The 23742-nt window shown below is 43.0% G+C and overlaps 2 protein-coding genes across 2 annotated transcripts in view; both read right to left on the reverse strand.

Annotated features, from left to right (window-relative positions):
• Nucleotides 1–480: 480 nt before the first annotated feature.
• On the reverse strand, nucleotides 481–11527 carry MRPL23 (mitochondrial ribosomal protein L23). The gene is made up of 5 exons (XM_082762221.1): nucleotides 11461–11527; nucleotides 11245–11367; nucleotides 10465–10547; nucleotides 8568–8641; nucleotides 481–861 (listed from the first exon to the last, which is right to left on the reverse strand). The coding sequence occupies exons 1-5, from the start codon at nucleotides 11517–11519 to the stop codon at nucleotides 697–699; spliced, it is 504 nt and encodes a 167-aa protein (XP_082618347.1). The 5' UTR covers nucleotides 11520–11527; the 3' UTR covers nucleotides 481–696.
• A 1081-nt stretch (nucleotides 11528–12608) lies between these two features.
• Nucleotides 12609–23742, reverse strand: part of TNNT3 (troponin T3, fast skeletal type) — a gene marked incomplete at its 5' end in the record, with an annotated part of 35795 nt that continues 24661 nt past the window's right edge. Inside the window, 9 exons of the mRNA XM_082762822.1 lie at nucleotides 12609–13013; nucleotides 15130–15170; nucleotides 18155–18245; nucleotides 19105–19214; nucleotides 19419–19532; nucleotides 19764–19841; nucleotides 20174–20290; nucleotides 21122–21167; nucleotides 21945–21963. Coding sequence (XP_082618948.1) covers nucleotides 12965–13013; nucleotides 15130–15170; nucleotides 18155–18245; nucleotides 19105–19214; nucleotides 19419–19532; nucleotides 19764–19841; nucleotides 20174–20290; nucleotides 21122–21167; nucleotides 21945–21963 — 665 coding nt within the window. The 3' untranslated portion in view covers nucleotides 12609–12964. The remainder of the gene's footprint in view (nucleotides 13014–15129; nucleotides 15171–18154; nucleotides 18246–19104; nucleotides 19215–19418; nucleotides 19533–19763; nucleotides 19842–20173; nucleotides 20291–21121; nucleotides 21168–21944; nucleotides 21964–23742) is intronic.

Below are 23742 nucleotides of genomic sequence, written 5' to 3' on the forward strand. Positions count from 1 at the left end.
CAACTACCTGCATTGCACAACAGCCAGCAAAGACTGCACTGTGTCTGTCCATTCCCTGAAGCTTCTGGGGATCACACACATGCCCAGCCACAAGCCTATCCAATAAAACCTGCCCCAAAATGCCACACGGCCATTAACGCAGGAGTGAAATCAGGCTACATACGCATCCCCAGGAAAGGGGGTCACTTTGGAAGAAAGGCAATGCACAGGATAGTAAAAGACACCATAACTGATAATAAGGGAACCCTACATCCTGAGCCTACAGTCTAATAACCTACAAGTTTTCTTGTCCACCTCCAGCTGTCTTATCCTGCCATTTTTAAGTAACATTCAATGCCAACCACAGTTAACTTGACAAATGAAACGCCTCCTACTTCCACTCAAATGACCTGTAGAAGCAGGAACAAGGTAAGCACAGTAACACTCTCATTCAGAAACAAGAAGCAATTCCACATTTCAGAAATGGTCCACAAGTTCACAGGGAAGATCTGATGCAGATTTATTTTACCTTTTTATTTCTTTAGGGCCATTTTGTTGTAGTCGTGCATAAATAGCCAGGAAAAAAGACACTCTAGCAAGGGCTGCTCAAGAATAAACCCTTGGTCATTACAAGAAGAGGAGAGTTCAAGTTCTGCTGACCAAAATTCCTCTGAGCCTACAGAAAGGCAGCTGGCTTGTTCATCAAGCTGGCTGGCATCAAAGTCCAAACCAATCGGGAACTCCACCTCGTCTGGGGTCACCCTTCTGGATCTTCTGCTCTTTCTCTAGATATTTCTTCCTGAAGTCATCAAAAGATTGAGCTTCTTCGTCTTGTTCTTTCTCTGGAAACAGGTTGGGAAACTGAAAGGTTTGTCCTTTGCCCTAAAAAGAAAACAAATGGTCAAAACGGTGCCTTAAGAGGCACTCCCAAGATCTCTTTCCACTGCTCTCCCCAAGATACACATATATCCCTCCTCCACAAGCTAACTTTCAGCCTCTTCTCTTCTGTGTGCAAATTAAGACACCGGCATCTTTCTTTACAGAATGAATGGTCAGGAGATGGACACATCTTCAAGATGCTGAACCACCTCAGAGATGTTGTAGGAGCCACACCGTAAAAGCAAGACGAGCAAAGTAAGTAATTTTGTTAAAGTCATACCATCAGAGGAAATACAGGCAGGGCAAGCATTCATTATATTAATACTTTGGGTATGAGTCGCAGCTATAGCTGTTTAAATCTTGTCTAAGGATCAGAAAGAACAGACCTAGCAGCTGTTACTATGGGGTGTAATGTGGGAATACAGAGTAACAGGTATCAGAGGTCTCTTATCAACAGGAATAAAGTCTGCAGTGTAAAATAATTACAGTGGGAACAATCTGTCTAATACATCACTGATGAGATTAAAGTGATTACATCTGCATCAGTCATTCTGCCTAACAGACAAGTCATTTTAGTGTAACATCATCATCAGATCTATGTCTCCCACTTGGAAAATAAACATTTGCTTGGTTTCTGGTTTTTATCTAACAGCAGGAAACCATTATTCTGTGGAAATGTTCTATCCCATTAACATTATCTACTTACTTTTTAGTGGTGTTTGCACTAAGCACAACTTCATTAAACTCAACAGTATCACCCTTCCATTCCTTTGCATTCCATATGGGACTCCGCATAATAAAACTCATAACTGATAGCTCATAACTCTTAAAATTATTCTCCGGAATAGTTACAAATCTTATCATACATTAACTTCTCTGGCAGAATACTACATATAGAAATCTCAACAAAAGCATGCAATTGCTTCAGAGGAACACAGTTTTTTCAGGTCAGCCACTCTTTCTATTTGTGCAATAAAAATAACTGAACCAGAGGCCCAGTTACAAAATGGTTCCACAAAAGAGATAAAATAAGCCTTCCGCAACACGGCTACCTATTCTGCATTTTGAGATAAGAAATGTGACATAATTAAATTAAAAAAACCCCTGCCACCATGTCCCTAACCCAGCTGAATGTGTGCTATGTTCCATTTAGCCATATACACTCAACAGGGTCATTTACAGGTGTGAAAGAATTTAAACCTCAAGCATACACTTTGGAAAGAAAAACCATGACTTATCCCAGTTGAGCTTATCCAGACTAGAATCTAGGAAATATCAACTCATACCCAGCAATGCTCCGGTTGTTTTTGTAGTGCATACTTCTTGGGGGTTTCCTAAGAGCCTGACCATACTACAAAAACAACAAGGGAGCTGCTGTGTACATTGCGCTTTCCTAGATTCTAGCCTGGATAAGATCAAGTGGAACAAATCATGGTTTTCCTTTCCACACCGTACGCTCGGGGGTTTCAACTCTTTTGTACCTGTAAACTACCACCAGGTATGCTTATAATAGCTGTCCTATGACAACTGAAGCATAGCTCCATTTTGAGGCACAGCAACAGGCCTTATCAATGGCCTTGAACAATCCCAACGCCATAGCCTACTGATGCTCTTCCTGTAGTAGGATCAGCAGCAAGCACCCTTGAGGCAAAGGGCTGCCCAAGAGTTTGGCACACTCAAGCATTTGGAAAAGAATTTGTTTACATTACAAAAAATTACTGCATTTTAATTGCACTGCAGGCAGGTTGCTCAGCCCTGTGGGACCCATAGGACAGAGGAGGCCGATTCTAAGGACTCATCCATCCTGGAGAGGAAGCCATTTTAGTGAAACAAGTTGGAAAACAATTCAGGCTAACATGGTAGGCATACCACCTACACTGAAAATTTGAGAACTATTTATGTTGGTAACAGTGTAGTAAGGGGCTGTTCTTGTTATGCAGCACTTCCATTCTGGTATGCTTCCAGCACCAAAGCACTGCTCTTATTGGAGAGTGAAGGAAAGCTGTCCCTAAAGCATACTAACAACGTTCATGGTTAATTCACTAAGCATTGCAAAACAGTCATTATTTTTAAAAGAGGAAAAAAACTAAAAAGGATATGCACAGAAACTATAGTGAAACCAGGCAAACCTTTCAGCTGTTTATCAAAGTGCTCACAGTTCCCATTTCAAGGCTGGTGAAAGTCAAATATTGAGCTGAAAATGTCAATCTGTATCTGGAGTCTTTTAATAAATCAAAATCAGCACAGACAAGTTGGCTCTTTCCAGTTCTTGTTTTGTGAAGAAATTCTGATCTTGGCTGGCAGCCAGACACGATTCGAAACAGCCAAGACATTACACCCTGAGAACTGAAGGTTGATAAATCTTAAGTAACAATACTATGCAGTAACACTGCACTGTAAGACTCTGGAGTGATGAAAGCTGTATGAAAAATAGCTGTTGTGCATGCTCAGTAGCTAGTTTTCATCTTGGGTATTTCAAAATTTCAAAAATACCAAAAGGCATCGACTTACATAAAAGGCTGAGAGTCTATCCAGGCATATTTACATTCGATGCATCTTCAGCATGATGCCAGAGGCTACCAGTTGTTTAGCTCATATGCCACCTTCTCAAAACAATGCCTACCACAGGAATAGAGGGATATCACTCCCTTATGCAGTCCTGCTTAAAGTAGACTTTTTTCTTTGTAAGTTTTCCCTTCCCGACAGCAACCATCTGCCAGCTAAGTTAAATGCCTCCTTCAAATGAAATCCTAACCAAAATAAAGCAAACAACTGAATTTCTACTTCGTTCATCAGTGTGGGTGTTTTACTTGGTTTCCAAACTGCTAGAGCATGAACTACTGGCATATTTAACTAGGAAGCAAAATTTTGCATTCTTATTCCTAACCCTTACATTTATTCAATGTTTTACCTTTTGCAAGCTGTTTAACCAGTCTCCCCTTTCATCACTGATTTATTGAAATTCATAAACTGAAATGGCCTCTGAAAAAGCTAGGATTAGGTCTTTGTTTAGAACTTCTGCCAGCACAGTTACCTTAGTCAGAAGCACAGAGAAAAGTGGAGATGAGAGCAGCCTCTTTTCTGACAGTTGTGCTAAAAGAAAGCACCATAAAAAAGACAAACACTGGGGAAAAAAAAAAAGAAAAAAAAAAAAAGCTATTTTACTCAGATAATTTAGTCTGTCTTGGAATTGGATGGTGAAAAAATTGTTTTACCAGCAGTACAGCAACGTGAGGTGATACCTCTGGAGTCTGTCAGGATAAGCTCTCCCTCCACATCCTCTAATATCTAAATGAGCTCTTATAATGTTAGACAAAGAAAGATAAATAAATAAATGGAGCAATGAAGTCATAGAAGCATTATTAAAGCACCTAAAAATAAAGTCATTGTGATGATTTTACATGTCGGTATTCTAAATTTAGGGCCTTCCCAGAGACCTCCCTTCTTTCTACAAATTCTAAGGTTATGTATAAGTGAGATGTGTGGTCCAGTGTTTAGATTGCAGAAATGGGAGCCATTAAACTTCTGCTCCTGCACAAATCTAATCCTCGTTTCAGCCGTACCCAAATGTAAAACTGATTTATATACATGGTCTTAAGAGGATTCCTTTATTAAATACTAAAACCCTTCAAGATAACAAGAGACCTAAGCACCAAACATACTTTCATCTTAGATGTCAAGTCTTTTTGGTTATAAAGGTTGAAAACACACCTTGTTTCTCTGAGTTTGCAGAAGGAGTTACAACATGAAGTGGTACAAATTGCCTCCATTCATTTTAATGGGAGGTTAAGTGACCACAATTAGGCCTATGAAGTCAAGTGTTAGCCTTTCCACTGCTGAGCCTCATGTCAGAAAATTGCTAGGAGGATTATCCAGCACAAACTCACTTGTACTTTCTGACCTTTGCGTCCTCTGAAAAGTTTAGGAATGGAAGGTCAGCACAGATATTATTGTGTAGGAATGACGCAGCAAACACTGATCATGTAAACAACTGTGAGGTCTTCTGATTATTTAGATAATTGAAGCACTTACTACTGTCCTTCAGAATTAGGAGAAAAGTGATGTTTATAGTATCGTTAACTAAAAAAATGTTGGACTCCCAACAGCACGGGATTCAGTCCAGCAGTAGCAGCAAATGCAGCTCAGTTTAATAATCCAGTGCATTTCAACAATTCTCCTCCTATTGCACTTGGTAACATCTGATGTTAAAACGTATGGCAGAACAGCACTGAAAGCAACTGCAGAACCCACGCAGGAATGACACAGCACACAGGGCATCCAAGTTTCCTCTGAATTCATTACATGTCAAATGAAAACTGCTGTCACATCTGATGTGCAAATGGGTTAATTAATAAGAACATACAGGACACACTAGGCTGGGTTTGAGGAGAAAACATTTGCAAAAATGTTCCCACCGGTGCCATCATTCATGCAGCTAAATAGGTGTTAGTCCTAATGTTGACAAGGTCAGACTCCTTTTTACAGCCATCTCCATTAGATTTCTCAAAACAGGTTTAATTAAAAATAGGTCTGGATTCCAGAGGCTTGTCTACAGTTGAGCTCCCACGGGTGCTAACACCTGTTGAGCTACAGAGTGAGAACCGTGAAGGAGGAGGAGGGGATGTTGTTGTTTTTTTTTAATTTCCCTGATGTTAATGCAACTGTAAAGTTTCCCACTGGCTTTTTTTTTTTTTTTTTCTTTTAGTAATATTAGGATAATTACAACTCTATTTGAGTAAAGAGAAAGGCTGCTTAATTACTTTCATTTTAGCTACTTGGAAAAGATACATATTTTTAATTAAAAAATCAAATAGCATTAAAAAGTAGCATTTGATAAGCCTTAAACTTAAACCTTTCTCACCACATTCCAGAAGGGGAAAAAAGGCAGGCAGGCTCTGGAATGGCAAGATATTGTTGATCCACAGCCTTCTATGATTTGAGGTATTTTTTTAGTGTGAAAATATTATGCTTGGACTGGTCATGTATTTGTCCAGTTACAGCCTGAGAATAAAGTAAACAGCTCTGAATCTCCAAGAAATAGTATTTGGAAAGGAAAGGACAACAATTCTTACATATGGAGCAGCTGAGGCACTAATCTGACACCTAAGGGTGTATCGGCTATGACTTCACGTACCCTCCACCTTTGAGACACTTGTGGTAAGCTAATAGATACGTATGTTGTGCTGGGACACATATGATGATGTTTTATGAAGCAGGCAAGCATAACTAGTCATAAGAAATACACTCAATTTCATTCAGGTAAACCACACCAGGACCGCTTCCAAGTCGCACTGGGAAGAGCAATACTTCCACCTAGTGGGCAACAGGAAGATCAACCCAAAACCTTCCAAAAACACATACTTATTTTTCCAGTCATAAGCAGTTTTAACTTGAAACTGGATTAATGAGGGAAAACACAGCTGGTAAAAATGGTGGGAAAGCCCTGCTTCTCTGACTCACGGCAGATGCAAAATAATTCTAATGAAAAAATGGGTTTTACAGTGGTTACCAAACTTTCCTAAATTAGTCAGATATTAACAATGGACTGCATGGGGCCTGTTTTGGCCTGAATCACACCATGAATGAAAGGAAAACCTTCAGTTTCAGAAATGACACTGGGTTTCTGGCCTCACTCACTGTTTAAAGCTGGTGTGAACACAGAACTGGGAGCTCATTGTCTGAGACACCAGAACTACTGAAGAAAAGCAAAGAACAAAAGAGGGGAAAAAAAAAAAAAAAAAAAGACAAACCTAAATGTTAGAGCTCACAGACAGCAACAGTAAGAGAAAAGAGAGAAAAGAGGACAGGACAATGTGAAAAGAAAACAGGCAGACCAAGTTTCACTGATGAAATCTAGATAAATGGTCAGAATTCCCTCACTCGGGATGCTGTACAACAAAAAGTAAAATGCAGTCCCCTAACCTAATTCATGGGAGAGATGAAAACATGGCATTCTTTAAAAACTGAGGATGATGTCACTGGATAGGACAACACAGTAAAAGACACCTGCTCTCTCAGGTACCAGAAACACTCCTCAGCCACAGTACCACAGGGCTTTGTGCGTTCTCCATTCCACTGCAGTTACCCACAAGGTGATGGCAACTATTCTAGGTTCAGAAGTTTGATCTGAAATGAACATTCAAAGGCACTGCCTTAAATGAGTGGCTTCCTCCATAGAGTAGCAGCATTTGGCTTTCCACTGAATTTATCCGTGGGTTGCAGACTGCTTCCCTTCGCAACTCAGCAGACACAGAAACAAGACTACATTAAATATAGGAAAATAAAAGTTGAGAACTGACCAAGGTTCAGTAGAGATGCATGTCTGCTTCAATCTTGGGGAACAAGCCTCCAAAAGCAATGCCATCACCAGCAAGAGGCTATGGCAATGTAAAGTGCCTGCAATTACCTACTAAGGAATAACACACAGAGAAAGCAACTTGTACAATACAAAATCACTCCTGACATTCAATTCTTCAGCTGTGTTCTTAATAAATCAGTCATACCTGAACTTTCACAGACAAAAACCCTGCACAGGTAATAGCCTTCCCTCCACTAGGGAGAATTTGTCTACCGACACAGGGCCTGTTCCTTGAAAAAGGCATGTGAATTTTACTATCATAATGTAAATCCTGGTGAAGATGACATTGCCTTTAACTTCAGCACAGTGAATCAAGCTTAGTCCTCATCTAAACATAAAACCGTTACTTCCTATTAACCCTGTTTTTTATACTGTTCTTTTAAAGATAAGGGCTGTCTACAAAAACAGAGTCCTCATTTTTCTTTCCACTCCCTTCCCTAGAAAGGGCTTAGAGAATATTTTTCTAAGCTAATTTAAAATCAAAAATAAAAAAAAAAAAATAAATCAGATCTCCCATTGTCTACGCATCTTTAATTTGACCCCAAGTCCTTACAAATTCTTACGCAGTCTTTATGCTGTAAGATCACGCAATGTTCCCCCACACTGACTCCTTGTCCCAGGACAGAGTAACATTGAGCTTGTGTTGCCAACAGCAACTTTGAACTTTTGGTTTTACAACCATAAATAGCATTCCTTTAAAGTAATTTTGGCACGTGAAGGGCTTTTCTATCACTGGTGGCATTTCTTTCTTACTTGTAGACAGGTAAGCCCAAGAGAAGACAGAACTATAATGTGCCCCTGTTATGAAAGAAACTTGTAAGAACATGAAGCACCTTTTCCACTGGGCAACCAATACACATTTCAGAACCCAGTTTAGCCACAAAGCACACTTGTTAGACATGACTAAAAGCTCTCCAGGGAATACGCCTTAAGTCTTCTTGGAGATCCAAAGAGCTTTAATAAAAAGTTCCCCACCTTTACAATATATTCTTTCACTTACTGGACATTTCAGCAATCAACCACACAAGCCATGAACCTTCCAGCACGGAGAGTGCAGGGTCAGCATGAAATTTGCTGACAAAGCAGCGCCATATGACACCAGGCCCTAACTTACATACAGGCCTCAGACACAAATGGTACTAGAAAATAAACAATTTGTTTAAATTTGTTTGTCAAACTAAGTCATTTAAACTAGTGAATGCCTTTATATGTTCTGGAACATATTAAAGAAAATGCCTTCATTAGAGGAGTGGAAGAAACAGTCAGCTAATTGGACAATTCACCAAGCATTACTTGTAGCTTGGCTGACAAAGAGCCCCTTCTTTTCCTGCAAGCATCCATATTAACTCACCAGCTGTACATAGGCAACCTTGTAATCTGGTGTCTTCACTCTCTGATTCTTGTGGTTCCTCTTGTTGTTCGCACCTGCAGAAATGAACAGTCCCATTTTTAACTTTACAGGAATTCCAAGTACCCCAAAGCAAGGCGAAGTTGGGGGGGGGGGGGGCACCAGTTTTGATTTATTAAGATGGTTAATTCTTCAGCACCAACATAGATACCACACAGCAGTATCAAAATTACTAAAACGTACTGAAGTTGGTAAACTGCTGACATGTAAGGAGAGGAGGCATCACCAGACGTGGGCTGCTGACAGCTGTTGTGCCTTCATGGTCACAAATTTTGCAAAGAAGCAAGGAGGCAAGTCTTCTGAGTAGGGGGGCAGGAGAAATAAACTGTCCTGCCAACATTACCTGCTTCAGAAAGACAAGCATGACCACGAAGCAGCTTCAAACTTGTCAATTTTTACTGCCCAGCTAATGAGCAGGCTCCACACGTTACCTATCAGAAAATTACATTCTACACCCCAAAAAATCAAAGCACCTTCATTTACTGAAAGTATGCTAAGCACAACTGAGTGGGAAGTTCAATTTACTCCTTGCATGTTAGGCAAACATTAAAGCTGTTGAATTATGAGATGTTCTAAGCCCCTTTCCTCTTTTATTCCTGACATTCTACCACCACTTCCATTAAGTACTGAGGGACTCGACAGTTTTATGGACAAAAGCAATAATTTTTCAGTGCTGTTTGAAATAACATGTTTGCTCTTAGGATTTCATTTAATTTTATTTTTACATAGACACATTGCAGATGATGTTTTCCTTATTTTAGATGCTCTGACTTTTACAACCTTCTCTTGAAGCTTTTTCTTTCATTCTCCATTTTTCACTACGACAGCTCTTTTTCCTTATGCCCTTTTGAATTTGTCCCTACTCTTACCATTATAAACACATCAATCAATTCCTTTGCTAGAATTAGTGCATGCAAAAGAGGAATCCAACCAAAGATGTCCCAACAAACAAGTCACTCTCCATTTGATTAATGCACTGCCTGGTGATCAAAAACATACATGACGTAAAAATATATTCCTGACTTTGCACTACATCCAAAATACAGTCAGAGAAACTCTGGGAAGGGAGGCATTCACACGTAAATGTGACTTTGTAGAATTCTAGCCTAGTTCAATCAGAGATGGGTCCCTCTGTTCCAAGTCTGAGTTCAACATAATTTCAATTAAGAATGACTTTTTAATGGTTCTTTGTGGTGGTGGTGGTGAGGTTTTTTGAGCAATGGTAGTGCAAGGAAGAAATACAGTAACTGGAAGCATACGAGTCTGTAGTAGAAATGTGGTAACTACAGGTTATGAAAAACCAAAAGTTTGTAAAGATATGTTTCTGATATTTTGTACTTGTCTAATTGAATAATTTTTTTTCTCTACATATTTCGACTTTAGTTAGACCATAACACCTCCTCTCTGTGCATGCTAGGTAATCTTAACTCTTATTATTTCCTAGACTTAAAAAATAAGTTTAATTGCTAATTTTATTAAAATACATGAAGTAGTTCCTTTGGAAGTGAGACATCCACTGGTCTTCAAGGAGAAATGGTAGCAACTACAAAGGTATTTGTCATGGGTTAGATACAGGTCAAGATTTTAAGACTTTTTAAATTCATTTTTTTATTTTTAAAAATAAACTTTGTTGTAACCTAATAAAAGTATTCAAATATGAAGCACTACATATGAAGTGGTACATAATTGTTTTAAGTAACAATAATAAAAAGAACTGAGCTGGAAGTTGCCACCAGCAACATAGTTTGTAGAAAGCTATTAGACCTTTTGTCATGAAAAGCCTCTTCTGGCTGAAAAGGTAAACTGCATTTATCCCTGAGAATTACTCAACTGCACTTACCATACTGTATTCTGGTCCTCACAGCAGCTACTGGCACATTATAGATTTTTTCAAGGTAATTCTTGATATCCACTTTTGTCATTCTAGGCAACAAAAAAACATTTTGGGGAAAGAAAGAAGGAAAAGTAGAAATATTTAACTAAATTCGGAACATAGCCACAGTATTTAAAGGCAGGTTAACGGTCTGGAATAGGTATGTCTTCCCCTTTCAACCAAGGTAGCTTCACTGCACTGATGTATAAACCCAACATGGAACATACACTGTTACAGCAATTCACGGCCCATAAATTGAAATAATGCTGAACATTTTATTCTCTGGCACCTCAGCAATCAAAACACGAGATGCCTGCTGTACTGGGAGCCAGGGTGGGCTTTCTGACTGCCCGCGCTGAGAATCCTTTCTAAGCTTCTGAACGTGACTTCTAATGTTCCTGGGGCCTGTTGCCGGCATGCGGGCCTTTACATGTAGAAGCAGAGCAGCCAGGATGAAGGAATCCTGCAAAACTAGCATCTGGACACCACCTCTTCTCCTCCTGGCCACCTCCACCACCTCTCCCTTCCTCCTCACCCCACCTCGGGGCAGCCAGAGCCTCCCAGCACCCCGAGAGGAACCAAGCACAGCTCCTGCTTAGCCCAGCGCCCTGAAAGCTCTCCCTGGTGCACAATACCCTTCCTTCAGCCACAGGGGGGGTGCTTTGGGCGCAGGGGGATGCTCCAGAAGCGGCGGGGACCCCCGGGCACCCCACGGCCGGGCTGCGGCCGCCCTCCCCGTGCACTCACTCCATGGAGACGCGGAACTGCACCGTGTCCTCGGGCTGCGGCACGCCGGGCCGCACCGCCAGCATGAAGAAGTTGGGGCGGAAGATCCGCAGCTGGGGGCCGCCCAGCTGGAACAGCGGGTACCTGCGGGGAGAGGACGCCCGTAAAACACCGGCCAGCGGCACGAAGCCCACCGAGCCCGACCCCGGCCCTCCCCGGCCGCCCTGCCCCGCTCACACAGCCCGCCTGCCGCCCGCCGCCATGGCCGCGGCACGGCCCGGAAGCGCCGCCGCCATGGAGGGGCTCCCGCTCTCGCCCTCTGCTGGAGCGGAGGGGCGACGAGGGTGGTTTTTGTGTATTTTTGATTTTTTTTGGGGTGGTGGTCACCACCTCATTCGCCCTTAGAGGAGGCAGCGGGGTCTCGCCCTCGCCACAGAGAGGATGCGGTGCTTGGGGTGCGCTAGGCACGGGGCAGGGGTGGGGAAACGTGGCTGCGAAATGGCGTCGCTGAGGGAGTTCGTGAAGCGCAGCCCCAAAGGGTGGGACAGCGACAAGCCAGGGGTGCGAGGGACAGGACGTGTCGGGGGCACAGGGTGGCAGCTCTGCAAGAGCTGTGGAAGCCACCTCTGAGCGCCTGACTGCTGTCCTGCCACCTTGACTTCACGCTGTGGGGTGGGACGCCACCATGATTCTCTTTTCCTCACTGACTGGTGAACCAGAGTGTGTAAGCTGGCACCGGGAAAGGCCAGAAGTTTGGTAGGAAGCCTGGTGAGAAGCCTGCAGTAGGCTTCTTTCCAACCAGGAGCTTCTAAGGTCAGCAAAGTGAACAGCAGGCCCCACGCAACCAAGAGCCCACGGCCTGAGTTTGGTGGCAGCCATTTCGTGTCCATGGCCCCATTTGACATCTACATCAAAATAACCAAGTAATTCAGGCTTCACTATTGGATTTTAATACTATATGTAGGTTAAGTGTTTTCAATAAACATTTTAATGTAATATTTGAATTAACGGTGATCTGTGTTGTGCTGTGACATATGCTTTTAAGAAATGTTGCATACTGAAAACTATGGCGCCTGTGGATTCATTCCTTTACACCCAGTTCTTTGATTCCCTTCAGCACTCAGACTTTTAAGTTTGTTTCAAGTACTTTTGGCATCCAGACTGTCCCACAGATATGAGCTCCCCCAGAACGGAGTTGGCTTTCCTTATTTGCCTGTATGGGACCTGTAAAACTGGCCTCCAGTCCTGTTTTTTGTTAATGATGCCAAACCCCATTTCCACTTGTAGGGCTGGATTAAATATTAAATAAGGATAGCTAAGGTCCAATTCCCAAATGCCATTAAAAAAAAATAAATAAATAAAATAAAAACACCATTCCAGAAAGCTGTCATTGAAGTAGGTACTGGTTGCGCTTTATTTACAAAATCCAGAGATTTGTACACAGCAATCTACAGGACAGCATAGGGCTGGTATCAGGAGGGTAAAGGACATGCTCAGCAGGAATTGAAGATGCCAGCAAGGAGTCACCTCAGTTCCGCAGGGAACCTGCTTCCTTTTGGCTGAGGAAGCCACCAGACCCCTCCAGGAAGAAAAGGAAGAAAAGCAGCAGCAATAGCCAACCCAGGCTGATGTTGCAATTTTTGTTATCGCTGAGGCATGGGAACACAAGTGGTTTGTGAAGGAAGAAAGAGGAGACCAGCAGCGTTTCGGCATGTCACTAAGGGCCATCCTGCCTGGTTCTTTACTTCCAGCGCCCACCGACCTTCCCCTTGGCTCCTGCCTTCTTGCTGCTACAATACAAAATGAAAGAAAAACATGTCAGTGTGAAAGAATTGGTCCATGGTGACCACTACTCATTTCTGACTCTCAGCATCAAGCTTCTTCCTTCTTTCACATGTTGGGCATATCCATTATAGAGCACATCCTGAGAAAAACATTGCATATGTTGTGGAAAGAGGTTCCACCTCAGGCTCTCAGCGAAAGACTAGGATGTGCATTCCTGAAAGGTGGTCCCTTCCAGATTCCTGCATTAACACGACACAAGTTCGTGTGATTTCAAAACTAAGTGACAAGCCTATCCAAGCACAGATTTGATGTTTCCTGAATTCAAATTTGCTCTCATCTGGATTTTATGATTTAGTTCTGTTTCTGGAGAAAACTTCCTCCTCATCAGAGATCTTTAGTCAAATCCCCCAGATGCCCTAGTTAAAAAAAAAAAGTGGAAGTGGAGACAAAACACTGAACCGTAATTTATACACAACTAAGAACTGCTTTGCTCTAGCACAGCCAGAGAGACTACTTCCTTGTGTCATGAGAGCAAGAATCTCCAAAACTATGCGGACTTTAGGTCACCCCTCACATCAATATTCCCATCTTGCTTATAGCGTGTGTGGGAGCAGTCCAGCTACAGCCCCCACACAAAGCAAACTCTCTCCAAACAGTATCTTCTTGCACACAGAAGGGCAATCCTGCATGCAAGCCACTTACCTTCTGTCTGAGAAAATGGCACGCCTGGAGCCAGAGAGGGGCCAGGCGTGAAGTTAGTCAGGTTAGATTCTGAACTGGCTCCCATAGGTAAAACCTTGGCACAACACACCACCAAACCCTTGCATCTCACACGTAGGATGAAGAGGCTGCTTCTTGAACAAAAGCACATGCAAACTGCGGGCACATCTTTGACACAGAAGAGCATGGGATTGCGGGGACAGGCACGACATGTTGGGGCCTTGCCATCAACAAGGAGGCCTGCTTTGGAACCACTGATTCCTCCAGAGAGCAGAGAAAGATGAGGAAGACACATCTGGGGAGGTTTTTGTAGTGCTGCTCCATTTGTTCAAGAGCACTAGCCATGTTTATGTGAGGATATAACACAGTGACACAGACGTACACAGAGTGGATACTTTACCTTTTGACCAAGTTAGACTTGATCTATTTGAAAAACTGACCCTTTGCATTAGAGATGGTCGAATGTTTTCTGCTTATTTAAAATTCCTCTCAGTGTCCCTTTTTGGCAGATTTCCCACAGGTTCAAAATCCAGTAGAGGAACTGTATAGCTCCTCAAACGAAGGCAGAGTCCTTTTATCTCCACAAACGCCTGTGATGTTTGATGTTATGCCTAACCTTTAGAATGTGCTTAAGGAGACTTAATAACAGTGTGAAGCAAAAGGATCACTTGATCCTTGTATAACACGTCAGCAGACATTGCTTTGGAATGCTACAGTCTGTTTTGGATAGAAATGCAAATATGCAGAAATCTCATGAGCTGCGGGCTTTCCAGTGCAACCTTTTCAAATGTTCTCCTATTGCACTAAGACTGTGCTGTGTCTTTTGAGGGAACAAATATGCATTAATGGTACAGCTTGTTGTGGGTGGTGTGGCAGTGCCCCTCAAAAGAGCAGCAACACCCATACAAACCATGACACCACCCAAGTTCACTGCACAGATGTAGAATAGTTAAAGATACAAGACTCAGAAAAAATCTAATTAAATATAAGTCATATGGAGAGGGAAAGTGAGAGAAGAGAGATGAGTGAAAAGAACTCACAACATGATGTTAGTCTTGTTACACACCATTCGCAGCAACCACTTGTTTACCCTTCATAAGCAAGGGTTGTCTCCCCTTGTGTTTTCAAAGCACCTCAGTCAGGTGTTTGAAAACCCCAGCAATTAGCAGATGGAGATTTTGCAGACATGGTGTGACGAAACACAATTTTTCTTTACTAGCTGTTATGTTCACTTCATTTTCCCCTTCATTTTCTCAACATGAGGCAGGATGGGAGTTACCCTTCTACCTTTCGCCTCATTTCATTGCAGCAAGAAAATGTTGGTGTTGAGGCTGAAGTGAATACTTTGAACACTGAGAAGATATCCCCAGCCAGGAGCTAGGAGGGGATACGGGTACTTACTGTTTCTGAGCCTGATCAATCCGGTTCCTGAGGGTGACAATCTGAAAACAACATACATGACCAGGGGTTTTAGAGATAAAGAAACCTTGTTCCCTCATGGAGAGAAGAGTTTTACCTGCTGAAGAGCTGGAAACAGGTGCCTGTGATAGGAATCAATACTTCCTTTGAAATAAAAGCTCACCCTTGCTTGAAGGAGAAAAATGTTGTTCCTTGGCTATAAATCTTCAAACTAATTTCACATTTCAAGGGAAAGATGAGCTAGAATTTTATAGTCCTTATTAGTTGAATCCCAATCTATATGAATTAATTTACTGTGAACTCACATGTCAAACTGCAGACAAGTGAACTCAAATGACTCTCACCTTGGCCAGCTGGAAAGCTGTTGGATGGCCTCATCTCCCCATATGCATTGACCTCATCTTACTTTTCCCCTACTACACATTAGGAAAAGTGTAAGCTCAAAGAGCTTTGGTGGACCTTGTATGGGGACCTCAATAATGCAGGTCACACATTCTGCCAGAGTGCCTTTGTTGGCTGTCAGAGGAGGAGGTGAGGAGCTTGCAGCAGTCATCATCTTCCTAGCCACTCATCTAATATGAGAGGAAGAGTTTTGAAGTGCTGAAGATGGCACTATTCAAGGAGAGCTTCAGCAACCACAGAGGAAAAGGTTGGAGTGGGGACTGAACATCTTCTCAAGTTCTGCTGGTTACTTCCAGCCACTATGCTCCTGACAAGATGGAGTAAAGATGTGTTTTGCAACGGGTAAACTGTAGCTTCCAACCTGAAGCATTGCAAAGCAAACACCTACCTTTCACTGCATATTGTGGCCTGACTCAGCATCTCAATCCTGGCCCATAGCCCTAGACTCCCTCCTGAAATCCCAGGACTTCAGTGCAGATAGCAGACAAGCCCTAAAGAACTCACGATCTTTTTCCCCTTCACCTTCTTGATTGTAACCAAGTGAAGGATCTACCTAGGTTCTACCTGGTTTTCCTTGGGTGAGAAAATGCACTTTCCAAAACATATGCTTTGCTTCTGCTTTTGGTGTAATTCAAAATTCTCCACTGCCTCTGCATGTCCAAGAACTGATGACCCAATATTTCAATATTTTAAGTGGCACTTGACATTTGCCACACGCGAAATGAGAAAAAAAAAAAAAAAAAAAAAAAAGTCATACACCCAGGCTGGCCCAACAACCGGTGTTTCCTATCTCATGTCTTTCCATGGCAAACAGAAACGAGAGACTGAAACATTAGCAGGAACAAGACAACACAAGGAAGGAAAGATCAGCAGATCAGTTGCTTTTGTACTTACTCGTGGAAGTTTTATCTGCTGCAGCAGTTTTAAATTGTTTATTGCAACTCAGTATTTTTCCCAGGTGTGGAGGAGAACCAGCTGTGTCTTCAGCTTGACCCAGAGACTTAAGACTTACCTTCACGGACAACCTTGCCATAGTGACCATAGCACACTCTCCAAGGAAGCACCAAAGAGCAGCAGACACTAGAGCTGAAGAACAGCTCCGTTCCTGCGTGTCCCAGTTCCTTCCTTTGTCTCTCCCTTGTGTCTTTGCTTGTCTCCTTCATTCCCTTTGCTGCTTGCACTTACCTTTCCCCTCACTTTCCTTTCCTGCTGTCACCTTCCCTTTGTTCTCCAATTTTTCTTCTCACATCTCAGCTGTGCATCCTTCTACTCTGCAATTCTTTGCACTTTGTGTCCTTGATTCTTCTCATCAGCCACCCATCTCTTTATCTGTATAGAGGCCTCATGCCACAGCACATTTCTCCCCTGCCACTGCCTTAATTCCTGTTGTGCCTCATGTTATCCTTAACTTGCCCTTTCCAGTTGGAGCTAGCATGTGGCCACAAAGTGAAGAATCTTCCACACCCCATACTATTCTTTTCTGTGGAGCCCAAGATGCTACTTATGCATCCCTAAGCTTCTGCACGTACCTCAGGTGCATCGGGGTGGCTCTCCTATGCAAATACAACTGGACATTTGGATAGAGAATTATTTTCAGTGGTGGCCTGCGTGGGTTGCATTTCTTTACCTGCATCCTTGTTGGACCCTGACTCTTCTCCTAAATCACTTCATCTCTTTTCAAAGAACAGAAAGGGAGAGAAAAAGGAAGTGAAGGGAGACGTACAAGATTCATTTTCTCTTTTCCCTCTGCACTTGGAGCCAAGTGCCAGTTTCTGTCTGGCACCTGGCCTCCGACCATGCGGCAGGCTCATGCATTTTGTAGCCTTTGCTGCTGCTGTTACACAGGCAAATTCATTGTACTTACAACTTGGAAAGCTCCTGCAGCCTGCAACGCATTGTTAAAATCTAAGAGAGATTGAGATAGTTACGTTGGTGTTGCTCATTCCCTGTCAGTGTGTCTGTGGGACTGGGAATTGAAAGAGAGTAAGACGGAGAGAGATCCAGTAGGATTTCTCAGCCACTGGAACCTGGTGTAGGGGATTGCAGACTGTGACTGTGAAGGAAAGCCATCGGCTTTGTGTTACCCTATGGCACTGCAGTCAGGTGCTCCTGTCTGGAGACAGGTTTCAGTAACTCCAGAGAGCTCAGTCCACAAGGAATCTGTCTGGGATGGGAATAAAACTTAAAATGTTCAAGTGTGAAGCCAAAGATGGGTTTAAAAATATTACTTTTCAATGGAGATGAGCAAATTGAGAGTGTGCTTTATTTTTATTTTTATTTTTTTTTTGTAACACAGTTACCTATAGATAAACAAGAATGAGCAAGAAGTGTTTGAGTGGGTCTATTTTGTCTATTTTCCATCAGGATTGGCTTTCCATGAAGGACTGAAAGCCTTGAGAGTGGTCTATACAATTTCAGCCTAAAATGTGAAATCCAGACCAAGTACATTAGGGGAACTGTAGTTCCAGGTGCCTTCTGCTTAAATATTCCAAAAGGGCACTGGAGAACCAAATCGTATTGCCACTGCATGGCTTTTGCCAGAACAATGTCAAAGATTTTTATATTTTGGATCTAGTGCCACTAGAAAAATGGCTTTTTAACTCACCTCATATTTTTTCCTCTTGATCTGCTCTGTAAAGTCATACTTTTCAGTCTCCAGCTGGTATAACCAGTCCCACAGTTCCTTAGCCTTGTCCCTGTGTGTTTGTGGGGAGAAGGCAATAGGAGAAACACATCACATCCTGTATTTTCTAGTTTTCATTTCACTTTTCACATTTTATTCAGTGCAGTTCACACATTATCCTCTGAAAACTACTGACCTCTGAAAGCTGGTCAAGGGCACACGTTTCTCACCTTCTCACCTGAGAACCTTTTAGCCTTGTGCTCTTTCATGTACCATGCACTCATGTCTTTCTGACAGATTTAATTTTCCCCCTAATTCTTAATGAGAGAAAGAGTCCAGGGGGATTAGATGAGAAGGAATGAAGGCTGAATGCCCCAGGGATGAGCAGAGCAGCTGCCATTGTGCAATCTCATCCATTCCAGGGATGAGGTGAGCCAGCCTGGTCCTTCAGTCACATGTAAACTCCAGTGTGTGGAGTCCAGGCCGTCATCTGAAGACTTCTCTGCACCAGAGCACTTGGCCCCCAAGCCTTCAGCCTCAGTGCATATCCGTACCCATACCTTATAGCAGCTCTAACTCACCCTGGGAATGCTGTTGTAACACAGATCCCAGTCTGAGGGTTTGTTCAGCTATCTCAGAGCTGGGTTTAGAGTTTGTACCTAGGCCAGTAGATGGCTTATCTTAATTAACAGGAGAGGCAACTGAAGCTATACCAACAGCATGGCTAGATGGCTACCAAGCCATTTCAATAATACCCCATCCCATTTCCCTCTGTTCTCCAGGTCAAGGAAAGGCAGAACTTAACATTGTCCCTTGATGAATTTTAAGGAAGGCCCCCTCCTCTCCCTCATTCTTTCACTAGAGAAGACCCCAGGACAGTGAGACCAAATTTCAGTGGATTATATTACAGTGAGTGAGTGTAGGCATGTTACCTCAGCTTGTCTTCATTCAGGTGGTCGATGTTCAAGGGCTTGCGCCTCTCGGCCAGGACCTTCTTCTTCGTCTCTCTAGCTGTTTGCTTCTTCCCTCTCTTCTGGTCAGCCTGTTTTCAGAACATAATTAATGTCAGACTGCAGACATTCATGCTGAATGAAATTAGCTCAATGATGGAGAATGTAAGACAAACCACTAGAGATCCAGAAGAAGGAAAGTCAAGCTTTTTTTCTTGACTTGTAATAAAGACTGTTCCCTGTCAACCCAGTGGCTTAACACTTCCATATTTTTTCCACTGCTCCATGCTTTTTACCTTTGCCAGATAGCTGCTGTATGTGGCACCCATGGAGGACAGAGCCTTCTTCTTCTTGAGATCATCCTCAGCCTTTCTCTTGGCATCTTCCTCCTCTCTGCGTGCCTTTTCCTCCTGTGGAGTGCAGCACACAGAAGCACATTACTCGAGGGGAGACCCACAGCTCCTCCAGCAACCAGAGTCACTGCAGGGAACGTGATCAGATAAGGTGTTGAGGGGAACTGGCAACTCCCATGTCCCACCCTTGATTTAATAGGGTGGTCATTTCTTCTCTGTGATGCAGATCTCGGCATCAAATCTCTTCCAGTGTGATGCTGAGACAGAGACAGACACAAAGACACTTACCGCAAGCCTCGCCTGACGCTCCTTCTCCTTCTCAGCCCGGATTCTCTGTTGCTCTGCTCTTTCAGCTCTGCGCTTCTCCTGCAAGAAGCGGTGACAGAGGCATGGAGCCATCACTGTGGCTTCATCCACCTCCCATATTACCCCACCAGCACCAAGAGTTTTGGTGTGCAGGGAGTGAGCCACTTGCTCCCCTGCCAGGACGTGCAGGATGGGGCTAACCTGCAATTCCCAGTGGTAAAACTGGGCAGAGGGAGGAGGCAGAGGTGGGAGTAAACCATTTAGGGATGGTGTGAACTATCATTTCTATGCATGACAACGCAGTTTTCTACCGAAGTGTCTGGATTAATGGGTTCAACTTCTCATCCAGATCTCTCAGTCTAGCACAGTGAACAAGCAGTACAAGGACTCACAATTCTCTCCTTGAGGGCAACAAGCTCTTCCTCTTCCTTTCTCCTGGCTTCAAAGTGGCTGTCGATCAAGGCCTGCAGTTCAATCAGGTCTTTGTTCTGCCTTTTCTTTTGGATGTCCTAGAAGAGCAGAAGAAGGCTTTAGGCAAGCCCATATTTCTCCAGGATTGTGCCCTGGAGACTCCCAGCACCCCACCTTCATGCACAGAAACAAAGGCAGAAAGTGTCTGTGGTTATCCATGGATTAGCTTAAGTGGCTCTTGGTGCAGATCAGAGACAGAGACTCATCCAAGTGACAGTCAGGAGACCAGCAGGGAGCAGGACTCCCATCTTCTATTTCCCTACACTGAATTTTATCCTTGGCTTTGCTTAGCTGCCTCCTCTTTGCAGGTACAGAGCTCAGCTTGAGGGTCGGGATATGAGTCTTACCTAGAAAACATCCCTGCATTTTGGGTACAACAGACATGTCTGCAGAGACTTTTGACATCAGAGGTTCTTCATTTTTCTATCAGATTTTTATAAAGCCATTTGGATCTGTATTGTTAACTTTTGTTATTATTTCAGGTAGAGTTTCTCAGCAACAGCTAAGCATAGACCCGCTTTATTTCAATCTGCCCTGTAAGTCTGAAACCATTTACAGCAGTGGGACAGGGGACATGAGAGCTCCTAAAACTCTTTCTCTGTTTTTCATGTATTAGCTTCAAAGATTTGAGGAAGGAAAAATAAATAAATAAATAAATAAATATTTTAGGTTGGTCCTAATAACAAATATATCCAAAGGGTTTCAGGAAGCAGAAGATAGTGTTTCACTGAAAACAGGCAGCAAAGCATCCATCTTTCTATCCTTGGCTTTATCCTCAGCTATATCCAATACAGGAGGAGTTATGTCGGTTTCCACATGTGTGTGACAGGTACGAGCGGACAAATACACACAGCCTCAGGAGTACTTACATCAAAATCTACTTTCTCACCCTCGGGTATTTTAGGAGCAGTTAGTCTGCAGAGAGACAAGGGAAAAAAAAAAAAAAAAAAAAAAAAAAAAAAAGAGAGAGAATTTTCTTGTTAAAAAATAGTCAGCTTTTTAAAGAGCAGGTTCTGAACTGATCTGCTCTTGGGAATGATGCTGACAAGGAGAAATGTTAATGGAGATGCAGAGGTGTGAAACAGCAAGTCAATTGAAAACTACTCCAGAAAGCATTAGGGACCTGTGAACTACATGGAAGGTTGTGCAGGACAGGGACATGCCCCTAAAAACTCTTTCTATTCCCAAAATCTGTGGTCATTCCCTACCACATGGGAACATGGTGGCTTCCAAAGCTGTCGGTGCAGTGCTGCACGCTTAGTTCTGGGCATTCAGTGCAGTGGGAAAGGAAGGTCCTTAAGAAACCTCCATTAAGCTCTAGCCAGCCCTGCCCAACATTTGCCATCCTTCCTGTTGTCCGCAGCCCTGGATGGATGGGCAGCTTCCCAGCCATGGGCTCTCACAAAAAATTTACTGCAGAGCCACCTCCTTTCCATGGAAAGCTGTGAGACTTGGACAATTTCACCAACTCCATCAGGAATTGGTCTTAAGACCCTGGCCAGTAACTACTGCTAAGGCGTCCTCTGGCAGGAGCAGGCAGCCTGGAAAGGCACATAGGAATGGCTGGATGTTGCACGAGGGAGGGTTGCACAAAGGTTAATGGCCATTTGCCCAACAGACACTGTACGGGCTTCTGCTAGATCAGAAAAAAATGATCCCAGGGTTTTGAAACCCCCTGCCCTTCATACTTACTTTATTCTGGGCTTCTCCTCTGTATTTGGAAGCATGGAGCAAAACAGGAAGGGAAAAAGAGGGAGAACAGTTAGAACAACAGAGATCATGCCAGCTGCTAAAGTAAAAGGAGGGAAGGGAAATTCAATCTTAGGGGAAACATCCCAAAGAAACTGGTTAAATCGCACATACTTCCAAAAGAAACACACACACTCACACACCCCTTTCTGCTAGGAGAGAATGTGTTTTTTACCCTTAAAACAGAATTTGGCAGAAAAGAATCAAGAGATTGTATGAAAATCCCAAATGTAGCATCTGGAAGGCAATGGTTTCATGTAAATGCTAAATTATTTTTCTCAAACCGTTCTGACCAAAGCTCCGAGGAGGACAGCTGGGCTGGAGGGTGGAAGAAAACATTGCCTCTTTCAATCAACACTTCCCTCACTGAAGTTAACCTGAATTCTGAGTGGCGACAACGATAAATAGGTTTGGCTTAAATGCCTCACTTGGGGGCCGGGCGGGAAAAAGCCTGATGCCACGCATTTTCTCTCTGCCCACTGGCTCCTAAGATAGCTTAGGGCATGTATCCCTGAGATGTCTTGGTGCCATGGGGAGGATGTTTCTTTTGTACAGAATGGTGGCCCTCAAACCCAGCCTGCCAAGACCATCCTCTCTCAGTGAGCATCCTCTCCTGCTGAGGTACATGCCAAATTCACGTAAATGTTAATTATGATGACTCCGCATCCCCAGGAAAGGTATAACAGCCTGGTGGGAAGGCTAAACCATTACAGACTGCCAGCTCTGGGCCCGGTGGCAGTCAGAGGTGTCCCCCTGCCACAGGTGACCTTTCCCTGGCTCTCAGAAACGTGCTGCCCTAGGAGCTACTTGCTTAACGTATGTGCTTGCGATCAGTCCCCCTCCCTGCTCTGCTTTTTGAACTTCAGCTGTTAGCCCCAGTGTAACGCCGCTCAGTTCAGCACTGTCTGTCTCACAAATAGGAGTGAATTAAACCTACGTGTTTATTCTGGCCCTGTCTCACAGGGACCCAGGTTGACTTTCATAACCACACGCTACGTTTGAACTTTCAGAGATGCTGGATTTTGCTGTACAAGACTCTCTCTGTGTTGGTTCAGTGGGAGGAACTGAAATAAAAAGCTCACAGCCTATTGAATCTGGTAAAAACAGGCAGCTTATTAAAGGAAAATTAAAACTAGCCTCCCTCAGGAGCAGCTGCGTGAGCCTGGTTATCCGTATCGTGATACAGAAAGCTATTATACTATATTTTTTCAAGTGCTTATTTGCATCCATCTATTTTGGGACTGATGGAGGAAATTGGGGAGAGCAAGTGGAACAGAGTAGAATAAAATAAAATCAAACATTTTAAGGGAATAAATAGAAAAACTGGAACTGAAAAATATCTAGCGGAGATGCTTGCAAGGATGTTGGATAATCAAAACTGGAGGAGATTACTGGAAATAGGTAACTGGAATAATTAAGAGAAAAGATGTGAGAGATGAATAAAAAAGATCAGAAACCAAGCTTTCCTTTCTCTCACACTTTCCCATATCAATTTCAGTAATGAAATTTTGGAAGTAGACACTTTTCTCATTTACTGCAAGAACACTGCCTACCAAAACATATCTCAGCTGAGGCCTCTAAATGCCAAAGCAATGCTAATAAAATAAACAGCAAGTAATTAGAAAAGTGTTTTAGAGCACTCATATAAAGGAAACCACAAATCGCTCCTGAAGAAAAATACTATTAGGCAAAAATGCACTTCTATATTTCTCTGGTTATTTTTTTTAATTGTTTTGCTTTT

The sequence above is a fragment of the Aythya marila genome (assembly GCF_965140915.1).
Source record: "Aythya marila genome assembly, chromosome: 5".
Taxonomy (NCBI): domain Eukaryota; kingdom Metazoa; phylum Chordata; class Aves; order Anseriformes; family Anatidae; genus Aythya; species Aythya marila.

Excerpts from the sequence above, each read along its gene's own strand:
- MRPL23 (XM_082762221.1), bottom strand. The coding sequence starts at position 11,519 with ATGGCGGCGGCGCTTCCGGGCCGTGCCGCGGCCATGGCGGCGGGCGGC. Across the intron at positions 8,642-10,464 it reads GAGGACCAGAATACAGTATG|GTGCGAACAACAAGAGGAAC; the intron begins GTAAGTGCAGTT and ends TCATTTCTGCAG. Across the intron at positions 862-8,567 it reads AGGTTGCCTATGTACAGCTG|GGCAAAGGACAAACCTTTCA; the intron begins GTGAGTTAATAT and ends TTTTCTTTTTAG.